Genomic DNA, 16,141 nt, shown 5'->3' with positions numbered 1-16,141 from the left:
CAAATCATAAATGTTCTCTATTCTCTTAGATAATTATATTAACACCTAAACATACATACATAGTTTTCTTCTTTTTTTTGATGAGCAACATACATACATAGTTAACATACACTTTTATAATTTTTTTTAAAAAATTATTCTTACAATGGAATTTAGTAATTTAACTAAGAGAAAATTAAACAAATAATATACTTCTTCAATTCTTAAGTTTAAGTAATTTATGGTCAAGAAAAAAAAATCATTAATAAAATTGATCCAATTTTTTTTTCTTTTTATTGAAATTAATTATATAAAGAGAGAGGAGGAGTGGGGTTAGACTAATTGGCAATATTTTGTGAGGTAATTAATGGCTTCGTCTCTGACTGCATCCCTTAGCTCTCCTTCAACTAAAGATCTTGAAGCTGTACGAGTAGAGTACAACTTTCCTTATTTACATTTGAGCTAAGTGTAAGTAAGATCCACCTTTCTCTATAGTCTATACAAGACTTCATGACCTGCTTCCCTATTTTATTTATTTATTGTTCTTTACACTTTATAGCTCAAGGACAAACTATGACTAGGCTCGTGCCCCCTGGAAATTTAAAAATATTTAGGGTGCGTTTGTTTTGGCTTCAAACCATTTCAGGAAATCATTTTACACCTCACTGTGTGTTTGATTGCACATGGAAAATAGAATTTTCTGGAAAAGCATTTCATTTGACCGTAAAATAAAGGCTTTGACCCAGAAATTATTTTACGTTTTTATTTTCACTTCAAACCATTTTTGGACTCAGACACGCAAAGAGAGAGAGAGTAGAGAGTCTTCGACTTCACGCAACCAAACACGCCTACGAGATCACGCCCCAAACCTAGACGCGCCGGCAAGATCGCGTTGCCGACTTCGCGCTGCCAAGATCGTCCTGCCGAAATCGCGCCACATGAAGCCTGCCGCCGCTTGACCGGTCTCGTCCTCCTCTAGGTCAGATCATCTCCTCCTCTAGGTCGATCTCGTCGTCCGCCACTCATCGATCTATTTCCTCCTCTAGGTCGATCTCATCACCGATTTGCTTTCTCTCTTTGATTTTTGATTCTTTTTTTTTTTTTCTTTTTTTTTTGTTGTTGTTGTTGTTGTGGTGGTGTGGGTGGTGGCATTTTGGTGGTTTTTGTGTTGTGTGGTGGTGGGTTTTGTGTGGATAGTGGTGCATTTTCTGTGGGTGGTGGTGGATTTTGTGATATAAAATTTGTTTGGAAGTTGAGAAAATGTGAAAAATTTGTAGGAAAATAACATTTTCAGAATGTTACCAAACACTGAAAATAGTTTTCTAATATAATTTTTAAAATACAACCAAACACTAGAAAATATTTTCCTTTCTCGAAAATATTTTCACTTGAAAATATTTTACACTCGGAAAATATTTTACACTGAAACAAATGCAGCCTTAAATGAGATATACTAATTGATCATACTTTTGGACGAAATATATATACCTGCTCCCTCCAAAATTGAAAACCAGCCCTAAAATTTTCTTAGATTACATTATTTTTGTATATTCTCTATAATCATGCTTGTAAAATTTTAAGATGATAAAAAATTAATATTTATATCATCAATCAATTATTTAAATTCAAGTTTTAGTAGTTTAAAATAATGCATATAAGTTGAGTTTATGGAATGAATACATCCAATTAACATCATTTGTTTAGGAACAACTTATCTAGTTTTTTGTTGAAAACTTTTTGCTAAAAGTGTGCTAAAGTATATTTGTACCTTGAAAAAAATTGAAAAAGAGAGAAAAGAGAGAAAAAAGTGGAGCTTTAAAAAACTGTATATAAAAGCTAAAAGCTGGTGTCAAACACATTCAAAAATTGGCATACTTATTAAGAACATATAGAACATGTAATCCAATGTGTGATTTTCAAAAATATGAAAACAAACGCAGCCTTAAATGAGATATACTAATTTATCATACTTATAAGGTTTTGGACGAAATATATATACCTGCTCCCTCCAAAATTGAAAACCAGCCCTAAAATTTTCTTAGATTACATTATTTTTGTATATTCTCTATAATCATGCTTGTAAAATTTTAAGATGATAAAAAATTAATATTTATATTATCAATCAATTGTTTAAATTCAAGTTTTAGTAGTTTAAAATAATGCATATAAGTTGAGTTTATGGAATGAATACATCCAATTAACATCATTTGTTTAGGAACAACTTATCTAGTTTTTTGCTGAAAACTTTTTGCTGAAAGTGTATTAAAGTATATTTGTACCTTAAAAAAATTGAAAAAGAGAGAAAAGACAGAAAAAAGTGGAGCTTTAAAAAACTGTATATAAAAGCTAAAAGCTGGTGTCAAACACATTCAAAAATTGGCATACTTGTTAAGAACATATAGAACATGTAATCCAATGTATGATTTTCAAAATATGAACTCAATAACAAGTTATTAGGTATGTGTAACTTGAACATAAGCAATGTCATATTACTCAATACTTTTCATAAAATGTGAACTTTGACAAATCTATTGTTGAATTATATTTTCTTCATATATTTTTTATGCTTAAAATTTTTCAAGACGATGAAAAAGTCAATAGATATGCCATTGATCAAATATTTAAATTTCAAAGTTCTTATAGTTTAAAATTATGTATAAAAAATGAGTTTATGAACCAAATACTAAATAATATCTTATTTTTTGACAAAATTTGACGTACATTTTATGAGTATATAAGGTTGTGTTCAAGTTACACCTGATGTAATTTAAAAAAAAATGTTACATTACTTAAAATTTTACTATTCGATTTAAAAGCTCATATTTTAAGAATAATTTTAAATACAAAAACTTGAAATTTAAAATTCGATCAATGACATAATTATTGATTTATAATCATCTTGAAATTTCACAAGCATGTAAAGTGTAATTAGAAAATCTAATCCAACGATAGATTTATTAAAATTCATGTCTAATCAAAATAAAATTAAGTTGTGTAACATCGATTTAGAGTTATATTATGTGTAACTTGAACTCAACTCAAATATATATATATATATATAATTTATGATATTTTATACGAAATATTTTATTTATTTATTTTTTGATGGGAAATATTTTATTTTATCGATCAAATGAAAACAGTTGTTGTAGGATATTGTTAGTTTGATTTATATAATTTATTAAAATTTTTTTTTTTCGCTAAAAGCCTTAAGTGGTGTTTGGTACATCCACTTAAACACACATTTTTAGTTTTTAAACAACATTACATGTATTTACATACACTTCATTACCCACACATATTTTCACACATATTTTTAAACAACAAAATACATGTTTTCAAACACATATACCAAACATCCCCATATATTTTCAAGATTCAACTTCAGCATATATGTCCATTGTAAATTTGTAATTAAGAAATTATAAATAAAATTTAAATAAAAATATGAAGTTCAGACACGCGAAATCACAATCCCAAAAAAAGCGCGAAGATTTGGCGGTCGTTTCGAAAACATTCAAAATTTTCACTGAAAACATTTCCAAACTTCTAACTTCTTCTTCTTCTAACAAAATTCAAAATCAAAATATTCACAACTTTAATTTACAACCTCTCTCTCTCTCTCTCTCTCTCTCTCTATCAGATCTGATTGTTTTGGAGCTAGTACTGAACACAGAGAGAAAAAGCTCCACAATTTTCCTTCGTATTCCTACTAATCTCAGGTACTTCTCAATTTCAAAACTCTTCTCTTTAATTTCTAGCAAATGCTTCTCTCTCTCTCTCTCTCTTTCGCTTTGTTTCTGAATCTTAATTAACAATTAGCACAGGTTTATTATACATTCATCAATAAATCGCTTAATTAGCTTATTCATCATGTTCAACGAATTGGGTTCTCAGTAAAAATGTCTTATTTTTCCATACACTTCTCTTTAATTTCTGGCAAATGCTTTTCTCTATCTCTCTGTTTCGCTTTGTTTCTGAATCTTAATTAACAATTAGCAGAGGTTTACTATACATTCATCAATAAATCGCTTAATTAGCTAATCCATCATGTTCAACGAATTGGGTTCTCAGTAAAAATTTCTTATTTTTCCTTAAAATCTTTGTTCTCACATAGCAATTCGTAGACCCAGTTGAGCATTTATGTGAAAAATAGCAGAAACAGCTTGTGGGTATTTTGTTCTGATTTTGGGTTTTTTTGCTTTGGTTTTGCTTGAAATTCATAGGTTGCAGGTGTTTCTTTATGAAAATCTACCATTTTCTCTGAAACTCGTGGACCCACTTGAGCAATTATGTGATTAAAGCCGAAAACAGCTTCAAATCTGTGTACCCAATTGAGTAATTTTGGGTTTTTGTTTCATTCAAAAAAGAAAATTGGGTACAGAAAGTGTTGGGTTTTGCTTCAAATCTGTATACCCAATTGAGTGATTATGGTGAGGGAGCAAAGGGTTGATTTGTTTTACTCAAAGCTTCGCGAATCGGTGACGGCTTCTTCATACTCTCCTTTGCTTATATTCCCATCAACCTCTGATGTGGACTCACTCTGTGCCCTCAAGATTGTTTTCCATGTCCTTGAATCTGATTCAATCCGGTATGCTTGTTACCCAGTCTCTTCGTTTCAGGAGATTCACAAGTATGCCGGGCCTAATCTGTGTTCTTCTGATGAGCCCATCTCTATACTTTTGATCAATTGGGGGTGCCATAGGGACTTAAGGAAGATCCTGAATTTAGGCCCCGTGGCGCGTGTTTTTGTGGTGGATAGTCATAGGCCGATTCACTTGCATAATTTGAGTGATCAGAATGATAGGGTGGTTGTGCTTTATACTCAGGATGATGAGCACCAGGCTGATTTGGCTTATGATTTTGATGTTTCGGCTTTGGCGAGTGCTAGTGATTTGAATAGTGATGATGAGGTTGATGAGTTGGATAGTGAAGATGAGAATGATAGTGACAGTGAGGAAGAGGAGGATGGGAGTGGATCGAGGAAGCGGAGGAAGGTTGCGGGAGAAAATGAGGAAGATCCAGTTCAGCTTTTTGGGAAGCTCAAGAAAGAGTATTATCATATGGGTACTTTTCATGGAAAGCCTTCTGGGTGTTTGATGTATGATTTGTCTCATTCTTTGAGGAAGAACACGAATGAGTTGCTTTGGTTGGCTTGTGTTTCATTGACGGATCAGTTTGTTCATGAAAGGTTAACTGATGAGAGGTACCAAGCTGGGGTTATGGAGCTCGAGCAGCATATCAACAGCTCGGGGAATTTGGAAGCAGTGAATTCGGTGACCCTCAAAGATGGGACAAAGATTCGAGCTCCTAATGCGTCTAGAATTGCATATGAAGATGAGCCAAGACTAATGTTGTTACAAGAGTGGACTTTATTTGATTCAATGTTGTGCTCTTCATACATTGCGACTAAGTTGAAAACATGGAGTGACAATGGAATGAAAAAGCTCAAGCTGCTTCTAGCCCGTATGGGATTTGCACTTGTGGATTGCCAACAGAAGTTTCAGTACATGAATCTTGAAGTGAAGCGGAAGATGAAAGATGAGTTTGAACGGTTTTTACCTGAGTATGGACTTACTGATTTCTACTACAGGAGTTTCTTGCGGTTACATGGTTATCGCTCAAGGGTGTCAGCAGCGGATGTAGTATATGGGGTTACTGCACTGCTTGAATCATTTGTCAAAACAGATGGCTCTTGTGCTTCAAAGCAGTTTGGTGTAGCTTATGATGCACTGTCCTTGGGTAACCTTGATAAGCTGAAGGCTGGAATGCAAAATGCAATCAAGATTCAGAGGGCAATTCTTAGGCAAGGAAGCACGGCAATAACTAAGACTGGTTGTATAAGAAGTGGAAGAAAATTCCGGTGGTTAAAGCTTGAAGATTCAGTGGATACAAAGCTGCTGGGTTACCCCCAGGCATTGACTAAATTTTGTTATTTTCTGATGGATGCCTTGCGAGAGAAGGGAGCTAGAATGAAGCCTTTGCTCTGTGCTTGCTTATCACAAGAGCCCAATAAGGTATTGGTTGTAGGAGTTTGTGGGAAGCCTCGACTTGGGGCTGTTCAAGGAAATGCATTTGGAATTGCATTTAGAAATGCAGCTGAGGAGATTGGATCGGAATTTTTCCATGAGTTATTTGATTCTTCATGGATATTCTTGGATGCAGCTGCAGTTAATTCATTTATGGTCAGGTTGACAGAAAAACTCTGATGTACAATTATAATGCATGTATGTCTAACACAACCCTTCAGCTTTGTTGAACATTTTTCTTTTTGTTTTATGTTATAGCATTTCAGATTATTTGTGTGACAAAGTTTACTTCTGTTTTTATCATGATTATTATTTAACTGTTGCCCAGCTGAGTTTTTCTGATATGTAATGTACTGCTTTCAGGCCCTTTTTGTGAATTTCTTCCATGTTGGCATATGATATCTTTCATTACACCTGGGTGCCCCAGTTTAGAAAAAAGTGGTCTTCTGGACAAACTTATTCCATTAATTTTCTAATTATTAACTCTTTTAAGTGCCATTGTGCAATGCTGAATGTTTCATTTTTGTATGTTTTCATGTCTTTCCTGATTGAATTCTATTGAAGTATTCTGCCCAAAAACTTGAATTGAAATCAGTAAAACATTTGCGCATCAGAAAGTGAATGAGATGTGCACTGAGTCTTGCTAATAGAAGGTAATGATTGAGGATATTTCTTGAAGCAGCACTTATGTTACACTACCATTTTCTTGGTGAAATTAATAGTGATCAATATGAATGTTCAAAGGGTAACAGTAATCCCTCCTCTCTCCCTCACACACGCGCATTTGTGTTGCTTTTGGTTACATGTTCAACAGTGTCAAAAGGGTAAGAATGGTAATTTCCTTGTTGCGTCTAGAAACACTTCGAATAGTGTAAGGGTCTGTATTTGTTCTTGTGGTGGCTGTAAGAAAAGGATACACCATTGAAAAGAAAGACAAACATACCAAAGAATAGGGAGCTGAACCAAGAGCATTAGTAGTAACTACCTCAGGAAGACCTATTTGCATCAGGAACCTGTTGTAATAGAAGCCCATTTGGCAAGAGAATCATCAACCGCTAAATTATAGTTTATGCTAACTCAGCAAAAAACAAAATGGTTAATTGGTTATCATTACTTGCAGAAGTGAACAGCACACGAATGTCTGCAATAAGCTGAGAATCTCCCACGCCACTTTACTTGTAAGATCTCTGGTTTTTAATGGCAACATAATCTTTTACTTTCCAATAGCTCTGGCAATTGCAATGGTTTTTGGTGTCAACATAGTCTATTACTTTCTTATTGCTTTGGCAATTGCAAGTAGAAACAATAGTTTTCTGGTAAGAGACTTTTTCTTCTTCTCTTTAAAGAATCAATATCATTACCCAAGTTTTAAAAATGCTGTGAAGATGCTTTTGCGTCGTCCAGAGAGAAACCTAATAGTGGTACTGTTATTGGACATGTTTTGAATCTAGTTAATTTTAATGTATAATAGCTTCATTCTAACTTTCAGAGAAAAAGAAGTTTTACTTGTTCATTTAATCATATATCTGTATAATTGTATTGTATGAAGCAATATAACCGTGGAAGTAATTGCAGGTGTAGGAGTAAAACATGCTTGGTGAACTGAGCATTTTCATTAACGAATTTTCAGGAAATATCCTTGCAACACTGTGTTTTGACCTTTATATTAAGCATTAAGAGTATGGACACTTAGTGTAGGTATTTTATTTATTTAGTCCATTAAGAAAAAGCAATACCTGATTTCATTGGAGTGAATATAATCCAGTTCTGCCACTTCATTCCTGGTGTCAATTTTCAGCGAAGTGGCTTATAGATTGTGGCAGAAAAGAAGATCAAGTTCCTGTCTCATATAGCAATAAATGGGGTGATTTAAGATGGATGGAAAAGGAGGGAAAATATAATAGGGGATTTTGCCATTTTGGGTGAGAGGGGTGTTTGATTAGAAAGGAAAATGGGGGATGAGATTTTGGTGGGAGCCAGTTGTTTTCTCTTCAAGCTTACCAAAATCTTTACCCTCTAAATTGGAGAGAAAATGGGGAGAGGAGAGGAGAGGGGTTTGATATGAAATTACCCATCTACCTCATTCGTCATTCCTTTTCTACTATGAGTGCGTTTTTCCTCTCTTAAATCAAACATTTGGTATTTTTTCTTACCCTAACAATACTTTTTTTTATACATATAAAATATTTTTATAAAAAAATTGTATGAAAGTAAATTTAAATAAATTGTATTTTCTATCATTTCATTTTCTTCTAAATCAAACAAAAATTGTTTTTCCTCTTTCCACTTTTCACATCAACCAAACATATATGAGGTTTTTTTTTTTTTTTTCAATAAAACAAAGCATTAGTTTCCCAAGTTCAAAGGTGAAAATCCATCTTGATGGGTTTCTAAGGCCAATTGATTATTCATTACTACAATTTTGAAAAAAAAATAAAGTTCTTTAGTACTACAACACACAAGTACATCAAAAGACTCTCATGCGTCTTTCAGGATAAAGAAGAATGGGTTTAGTTCTAAAATGCAAAAGAAAAAGGGGTCTTCAGCAAATAGGATGCCTTTGTTAGGGCACTTTTGCTTAGATTTGGATCTACCGTTCATGATGACCCTGTGGAATGCCTCACAAGGTTAAGATAGACTTCAAGTGTGGCTGCTAGTAAAGCTCAATTTGAGGTACTCTTTTTTCTTTTCTTTCATTTTTTTTTTTTTTTTTTTGGGAAGAGGTGTACTTTCAAATATGTTAGATTGTTTAGACCCTTGTTGATTGATTTTATTTTTACCTATTTAATACTAATCAATAATTAATCAATTTATGCTTTAGAGATTTAGATTAAATTAATCCTCGCACAGAACCAATATTGCAGTAATCAATAACAGAAATATAAATGTGACAACAATGTAGTTATGAAGGGAAACCTTTGATGAGAAAAATCATTCAGAGGTCTAACACTTACTCTCAATGGTAGAATCTACTAACGAAATTGAAGTTTACTATTACAGATAATATTTTAAATTATAAATAATGATTTAAGAAACCTATTTGAAATTCTTACCACACAGATTTAACTAAAAATAAAAAATAAAGGAATTCCATTATATAATATCCTTGATTATAAATAATAATTTAAGAGTTCTATTCAAAATTTTACTGAAATAGATTTAACAAAAATAAAAAAAAAAGAAAGAAATTTAATATCGAAACACATAAGAAATTACATTATTCAATTTAATTTTTCTACAATGACAATTTTTACGTCAACTTAAAAAAATAGTTGATTATGAGTATTGGATAATTACTTTTACTGTTCCACGTGAAGACTTCCAATTTTTTTAACCATATCAAAATTATGAACAAAAGTGATGACATAAAATTGTAATCCATGTCCTTAAAAATGTAAAAATTTCATTTTTCCCCTCCAAAATTCAGAAATGATTATTTATTTATTTATTTTTTCAAAATTACAGTAAGTAAACTTAACAGACGCCCACCACCACTGCAAGTGATAGAAAGAAAGAAAGAAAGAAAAACACGATTTGTGCGTATACTCTCACTGTACACACAACACGTGTCCAAGTTACAGATCTAGGGCCACGTGGTCACCCCTCAGCCCACACCGACCACCCTGGTTCGCACTTTAAAGTCACCCCCTCTCTTTCTCTCTCTCTCTCCCTATAAATGCCTCTCCCATTTCTCAGACACACATGACACACCTCTCTTTCTCTCACTAAAAAAAAAAAAAAATACAAATATTAAAAAAAAAATTATAAATAGAAAAAAAATTGTAAGTGTTTATTTTTAACATTTTTGTTTTTTGGTTCTCAAAAAGTCGCAGAGTAAAGGTACGGTTTCTTATTCCGATTCCAAATTCGAATCTCTATTTTTCGCTTTTTGCTTTGATTTTGAGTTTCAATTAATCGGCTAGGGTTTTTGATTCGATCGCATTGTGTTTAATTGATCAGGTTAGGGTTTTGTGTTTTGCGTTTTTTATTTTATTACTTTGGATGCTTTTGTTTCGATTTTTGATGTATCTGTGTTAGGGCTTTTCAATTTCGTGGTGAAATTTCGAATTTTTTTGTTTCTTGGATGATTGAATTTCAGTGCTCATCTGAGCTTTTTGTATCTGGAAAATGTAAGGAAAATTTTGAATTTTTTTAAAAGTGGAATCAAGAATTGGAAACTTCTACTGTTTGACTTTGATTTTTGCTTATTAAAAGAAAAAAAAGATTATATTTTGTCAAAAAAATATAATCTTTTTATACTTTAGTTTGATTTTGTTGACCTTCTTAGTGTTTTTTTTTGGGGAGATTGTGGAAGCAAGAAAGTTCTGGGAAAAAGCTCAGAGTTTGGGCTGTTTTGGAATTTTATTATTATTATTATTATTTTTTTGATGTGTGTATGTGAAATTGAATAAAGTTTGTGTTTTTAAAGTGTGTTGTTGGGTTATGGAGAAGTAGCAATGAGTTAGAAATGATGGTTGTGTGATGTAGGCATAAATGTACAGATTAGGTGTTTGGAACTTTAGAAATCGTGAAAGGACTACGTTTTATTTGGGTTTTATGGGATCAATCGTGCATATTCGTGAATGGGTTGATTTGGGATTTTGAAAAAGAAAAAGATTCGTTAATTATTTTATGGGGGGTGAATAGTAAGTATATCGTGATAGTATTGTTTGTCAAAGGAGTTAGGTTCATGTTACGCTTGTTGGATTAATAGTTTGAAAACCTCATCATTGGATTGTAAGTTCTATTTTGTTTGTAACATGTACATTGAATTTCATGTCAATCGAATATGGTCTTTCTAATCAATTCATAATCTAATGTTCTATGTATAACCGATGAAATAGTTATTGATCTTTGATCATCATCTTCAAACATTGAAGGTATATGGAGAATGTAATCAAATGACGGATTTGTCAAAAACCTTATTTAAAGCAAAGTTATTAAGTGGCTCAATAACAATTGGGGTGTAATTTGAACTCAACTCATGCCAAGTATTGGGTCAAAGCTCTAAACATAGATATAGGCATTCTGGGGACGTGGGTTTTATCTTCCAACGTTGACATAGGGTTTTCTGCTTGAAGAGATGCAAATTATAATTTGTAGCCTTGAGGGAATGGCTATACTGCTTTTATGAATTCATGATAACAAACAAGTTTCTAGTATGTACATTCCAGAAAAAGATGATATTTTTCTTCTGCTTTAGGTTTTCTGGGTTTTATCATGAGCACTCGGATGGCCAAGGGGACTCATGTAAGAGGGTATCGTCGGAGGAAGGCAGGACTGGATTTAGACCTCAACAGTGCACCACCTAGTGAGAATCGGGACCAGGAGGGGACTTCGACTCAAGTGGGGCATAATGAAACTCAAGCTGGTCAAGTGGGTCAGTCTGTACCACCTGCTACTATTGATGTGGAAGCCTTTGATGATGATGTTATTGAATCCTCCCCCACGGCTTTTGCTCAAGTATGCCTCTTTGGTTTTGTGTCATTTTGTTTTATTTTTTATTTTATTTTTTTAGTATTTGTGGTTCAATAGTTTTTCAACTAATCTTGCTAACTCTGTAATTTTTCTTGTTAGGCCAAAAACAATTCCAGAAGGAACCATTTGAGGACTGTTGTGGATGTAGAATTAGGTAACCTTAATTCTGTTATTTTTGCTCTTTCATAGTTGGAGGCTTATGGATATTCTGTTATTCTGTTGTGCTATACAGTACTTAGTGTTGTATATTTTTCCCCCCAATCAGTCGTCCCAAGTTTGAAACAAGGAAGAGGGTTGTGACACGTTGATGATCAATGTAAAATTTAGTCACTTTTTTATGAATCTTTCTGTTAGATAGAAGTTGGGGTGTCCCCTAGTGGCTAATCTCAATTGGTCTATTGATGATCTTGTCCATAGCTGATATCCTGAAGGTTTTGGCCTAAGATGTTATTGTTCTATTTTTCCCTTGAAAGTATGCTCTTTATATATATAATAATGCCTTTGCCATGACAGGATTGACTTTCTGTAGGACAAAAAGAAAACAGAATCTTTCTTTCTGTCTTGCCCTTTCCTTTATCATAGTTATAAAAGAAGAAAATAGCTAAAAGGGGAGCTGAATATACAAAGAGGGTATCAGTAGTTGGATTTAATGTACACTTTAGAGAGATGAGCCTTTTCATCACCATTCTTCTGTGTATATGCATTTTGTGTTTTTGTTTTGAGTCACTACTTTCTGTTGTACCATTGATGGAACTTACTTATTTCTAATTGAGCAACTTATGAGAAGTAAGGGTAGAATCCTGGGGTTTCCTTATTTCTTGTGTGCTTTTGGTGGGAGAGAAGCATTATGTTTTGAGTTACAGAAACGATCAATGTTATATTTGACTACCCTATATAATTTAAAAAACATGTTTGATTAATTCTTTATTTATATTTGAATGGCCTTGTTTTTCAGGATTCTATCTTTAAAGAGCCTTTGATACCAAATGAGCTGGACCTTCTATCAATTTATAGTTGCCCCATTCTGTCTCTATGTTTATTATGTTTTTGCTGCCAAATTGGCTATTGGTCATTTTGTTCTAAGCTGCATCCATATATTTATTTGGTATTTCAAGCGTTACTCACGTCTTTTTCTCTCTCTCTTGGATCACTACAGAAGAAAGGACTAGGGTTACCCAGAATAATCGCAAGCGTAGAAGAGCTCCACCGGACCCAGCAATTGTCAATAGTGATGATTTTATTAATTTGGAAAGCAGTGGCAGCTCTACGGTAATAGCAATCCTTCTTGTTATATGTTATATTATTTTATCATCATTTGATTAATTATTAATTTTATGTTTTTGGGTTGACCGTAATGGTTTATGTTTCCGTTTTTTTATCTCTGTTCCTGTATTTGCTGAAACTTTTATCCTCATCTCTGTAATGAAGACATATCTACATGTTCCCATTTTTTTTTTTGAAAAATAAAACTAATGGCTTAAGTAATATAACTGAAGTTGCCATTGCTGTAAAAATTCTTGAGTTAAAATACATGTAGTGTATGGCTTTCAGGTCCATTAAACTGGTAATAAATTGAAGGAGTAAAAAGTGGTTAGTATCGCAGAAATGGTTTTTGTTACAACGAAGTTGAATGCCTGTCTTTTACAAGAATGTGTTTGGTTAGTTGGGTCTGCATCTAAATATGCTTGATTTTGACCTGATCTAAGGTTTTGTTTCACGAGACATTGCAACTGTAAGGTACACGTCCTTTGCAACTTTGAAACTAATTTAATGCAGTGCATCTTGGTGTATGCTTCTTAACTTTCAAATAAGCCTATGAAAGTTGAATATGCATCTCTTTTTATCATACACATCTGGAATGTGTGCGGGCACCTATACCATCTAGCCACCATTTGATGCCATGTTTGACATGGTTGATGGCACAGATGCAGTAAGTGATCTCCACATTGTTAATAAAATTTCTGTTTTAAGTGATTTCAAAAGCCATTCCAGATTGAGTTCATGATGCATCCATTTTCTTCTTGGAATGTTAGACACTAGTTATGAGCCATTCAATATAATACTTATTGGACTTTCAAGTTATATTGTGGACAAGAAGTATCTAAACTTTGTTTAATTTAGAGCTTCTACTGTTTGATTTGTTTAGAGTTGCATTGCTAAATAGTTGTCACAGAATTGATGTGCTTTGGTCTGTCTGTTTGGGATTAAAGTTTGACTCTAATATTTTATTTGCAGAGAGAGAGTGTGCTAAAGCCACCTCCACCACCACCACCAAAGGAGCCTACTTTTAGCTGTCCAATTTGCATGGGCGCATTAGTTGAGGAAATGTCGACAAGGTGTGGTCACATATTCTGCAAGACATGTATTAAGACTGCAATAAGTGCGCAGAGTAAATGCCCCACCTGTAGGAAACATATCACTGTGAAAGAACTCATTAGAGTCTTTCTACCTTCAACCAGTTTGAGTTGAGGCTGAGGCTTTAGATTATGTAAGTTTTCTCAGGTGCAATCTCTTTGAATTTATAGTACTGCCAGATTAGGACATTGTGGGGAATGTGTATGTTTATGGCACCATTTGTATTGGTAGTACTGCCATGCACACTAGAAAGGAAATATAATATAGTGAACATCAAATTATGTTTAAAATCCATTCAGGAAAAGAAATGAAATCTTGTGAAAATCAAATTGCTTTAGGTGTGTTAGTGCACAATCAAATACCAACTTTTAAAGAAAGCAAGATAGTGTAAAATTTTATTTGAATTTTTTTAGGGTGTTAAATTAACTTTGCAATTGTATGATTTACCACAAGAATTGATGATTCAGCATAGTTACATTATTTCAAAAGATGGTTTTAATAGGTGATGAATAAGCTATGAGGATGATAATCTCAAAAACTACTAGAACAATGGCCAGGCCTTAATTTCAAAATTTTGGTGTCAGCTATGGATTCTCAATAGACTAGTTAGGGTTCAAGTCACATTTATCCGAAATCATATTATTTGTGACTTCCCTAATTAACATGTCATTTATCACTAATATTATTTAGGTCTTTCTTTACATTTTCCCGTTCTTTGGCTTGGATCAATTCACTTTTCATTGGCGCGTGAATCCCATTCCCCAGCACGTGACCAAACTATCTCTAGTAAATTTTCCTCATTTTTTCATCAATAGGGGTCACCCCTATCTATAAGCGAACTTCCTCTTTACCTGTATTTCCACTTATTCACCACTTTTCATTTCAGTTATAACTACACTCTTTTTGTGAACATGTTATGGCCAGATTGGAAATATAATGCATGTATTTAGCACATGTATGGTGTGGTTTTTGTGCTCAGCCAAATATTGGTTTTTAAACAAAGGGGGGAATGATTTAAATTTATTTGAAATTTTTTTTAGGATGCTAAATCACTTCCAAATATAATTACTAAGTGTATGATTTACCCCAAGAACTGATGCCTTAGTGTAGTAGTGCCATTGTGCCAAAAGGTTATTTCAGTATGTAGGTGATAGCCTGATAGGTGATGAAAATGGAAACTTTTAAAAGGTTTTTATTTATTTATTTGTTTTTTTTCCTTATTGAATGAGCAGATTTCAAAAAAGATTATGGTCTGGAGAAATATGCATGTATGTGCTCTGAAACAAAGTTTCACTTGAAAACAGAAAGTAAATGATATTTCAGCACACATATAACCTATTTCTCCGTATTTTTCCCCCGGTTTAGGGGCTTAAGATGACATATAGTGCATTCTCAATCTCATTGATTAAGATTGGGAATTATACGCATGTTCGTCCAAAATTGCTGACATACAGTGTTTCTCCTTTGCCTTCAACAGGGTTTATACAAAATGCTTGGAGGGAAAGGGAAATGCAACAATTGTTTTGGCATGTTAGTAGACAATCTTTCATACTTCTGGAATTGTCTAAAAATATTGTGTAGTTCAAGCTAATTTTACTAATGACAATGGTGGGGTTCGGTCAAGAACAGTGTGGGTACTCTTGTTGGATAAACCCCTTAATGTATGCTTATATATCTTTATTGATGTCGTTAGATGTTTAAAATCTGGTACTGTATAAGCCGTCTTGTTTAGGTATTAATTGGAATTAGTGTTTGGAATGTCAGAGCGTCGTAGAGTTATATATATTAAGTTATATTTATATTTCTTCAAGTCTAGAGGAAACTAAATTGCCTTTGTTGATTTAGTTGTCAGTCTCAAAACAGTTCATATCCTACAATGAAGCAATACTGTGTATTATACCGTTCCCTTCCTTACCTCTTTCTTGGCCTTACTTTATTTGTACTAGTTCCAAGAGCTATCTCCCATTTAATGCAAGTTAAGAATTTTTATCTTCTAGTCTAGGGTGAGCAATGTGTTTGGGGTACCGGAAAAAGTTGTTGCCAGACTCCATTTGATTAACTGGTCTCTTTGGATTGTTGATTAGATTTGTTTGAGAGAAGGGTAGTGTGAGGAAGATCGCATCTCTTTGGATCGTTGATTAGACTTGGTAGGTGTAATGTGTTGAAAAAGAGAAGGTAGCAAGTGTTGCATCCTCCCATGGTTGGATCTTCATGTCCGTAGACAAACTTTGGCATCCCATATTCTACTTTGCAATGGCCGGTGGGATCGAGGTGGCTTGGGTTGGGTGTCACTTATCTTT

The 16,141-nt window shown here is 33.4% G+C and overlaps 2 protein-coding genes across 2 annotated transcripts; both read left to right on the top strand.

Moving 5' to 3' along the window:
• The first annotated feature begins 3,569 nt into the window (after positions 1 to 3,569).
• Positions 3,570 to 6,451, top strand: LOC115959127 (cell division control protein 45 homolog). Its single transcript, XM_031077433.1, has 2 exons — positions 3,570 to 3,701; positions 4,206 to 6,451. Exon 2 carries the CDS (start codon positions 4,410 to 4,412, stop codon positions 6,186 to 6,188), a length of 1,779 nt encoding a protein of 592 aa, XP_030933293.1. The 5' UTR covers positions 3,570 to 3,701; positions 4,206 to 4,409; the 3' UTR covers positions 6,189 to 6,451.
• A 3,282-nt stretch (positions 6,452 to 9,733) lies between these two features.
• On the top strand, positions 9,734 to 15,755 carry LOC115961022 (E3 ubiquitin-protein ligase RNF4-like). Its single transcript, XM_031080073.1, has 6 exons — positions 9,734 to 9,848; positions 11,212 to 11,471; positions 11,586 to 11,640; positions 12,643 to 12,755; positions 13,722 to 13,974; positions 15,319 to 15,755. The coding sequence occupies exons 2-5, from the start codon at positions 11,229 to 11,231 to the stop codon at positions 13,953 to 13,955; spliced, it is 645 nt and encodes a 214-aa protein (XP_030935933.1). The 5' UTR covers positions 9,734 to 9,848; positions 11,212 to 11,228; the 3' UTR covers positions 13,956 to 13,974; positions 15,319 to 15,755.
• The last annotated feature ends 386 nt before the right edge of the window (positions 15,756 to 16,141 follow it).

The sequence above is a fragment of the Quercus lobata genome, chromosome 9 (assembly GCF_001633185.2).
Source record: "Quercus lobata isolate SW786 chromosome 9, ValleyOak3.0 Primary Assembly, whole genome shotgun sequence".
NCBI lineage: Eukaryota > Viridiplantae > Streptophyta > Magnoliopsida > Fagales > Fagaceae > Quercus > Quercus lobata.
Note: the sequence above shows the minus strand (reverse complement) of the source record. Positions and strands in the feature narration are given on the sequence as shown.

Excerpts from the sequence above, each read along its gene's own strand:
- LOC115959127 (XM_031077433.1), top strand. The coding sequence starts at position 4,410 with ATGGTGAGGGAGCAAAGGGTTGATTTGTTTTACTCAAAGCTTCGCGAA.
- LOC115961022 (XM_031080073.1), top strand. The coding sequence starts at position 11,229 with ATGAGCACTCGGATGGCCAAGGGGACTCATGTAAGAGGGTATCGTCGG. Across the intron at positions 11,472-11,585 it reads CCCCCACGGCTTTTGCTCAA|GCCAAAAACAATTCCAGAAG; the intron begins GTATGCCTCTTT and ends TTTTCTTGTTAG. Across the intron at positions 12,756-13,721 it reads AAAGCAGTGGCAGCTCTACG|AGAGAGAGTGTGCTAAAGCC; the intron begins GTAATAGCAATC and ends TTTTATTTGCAG.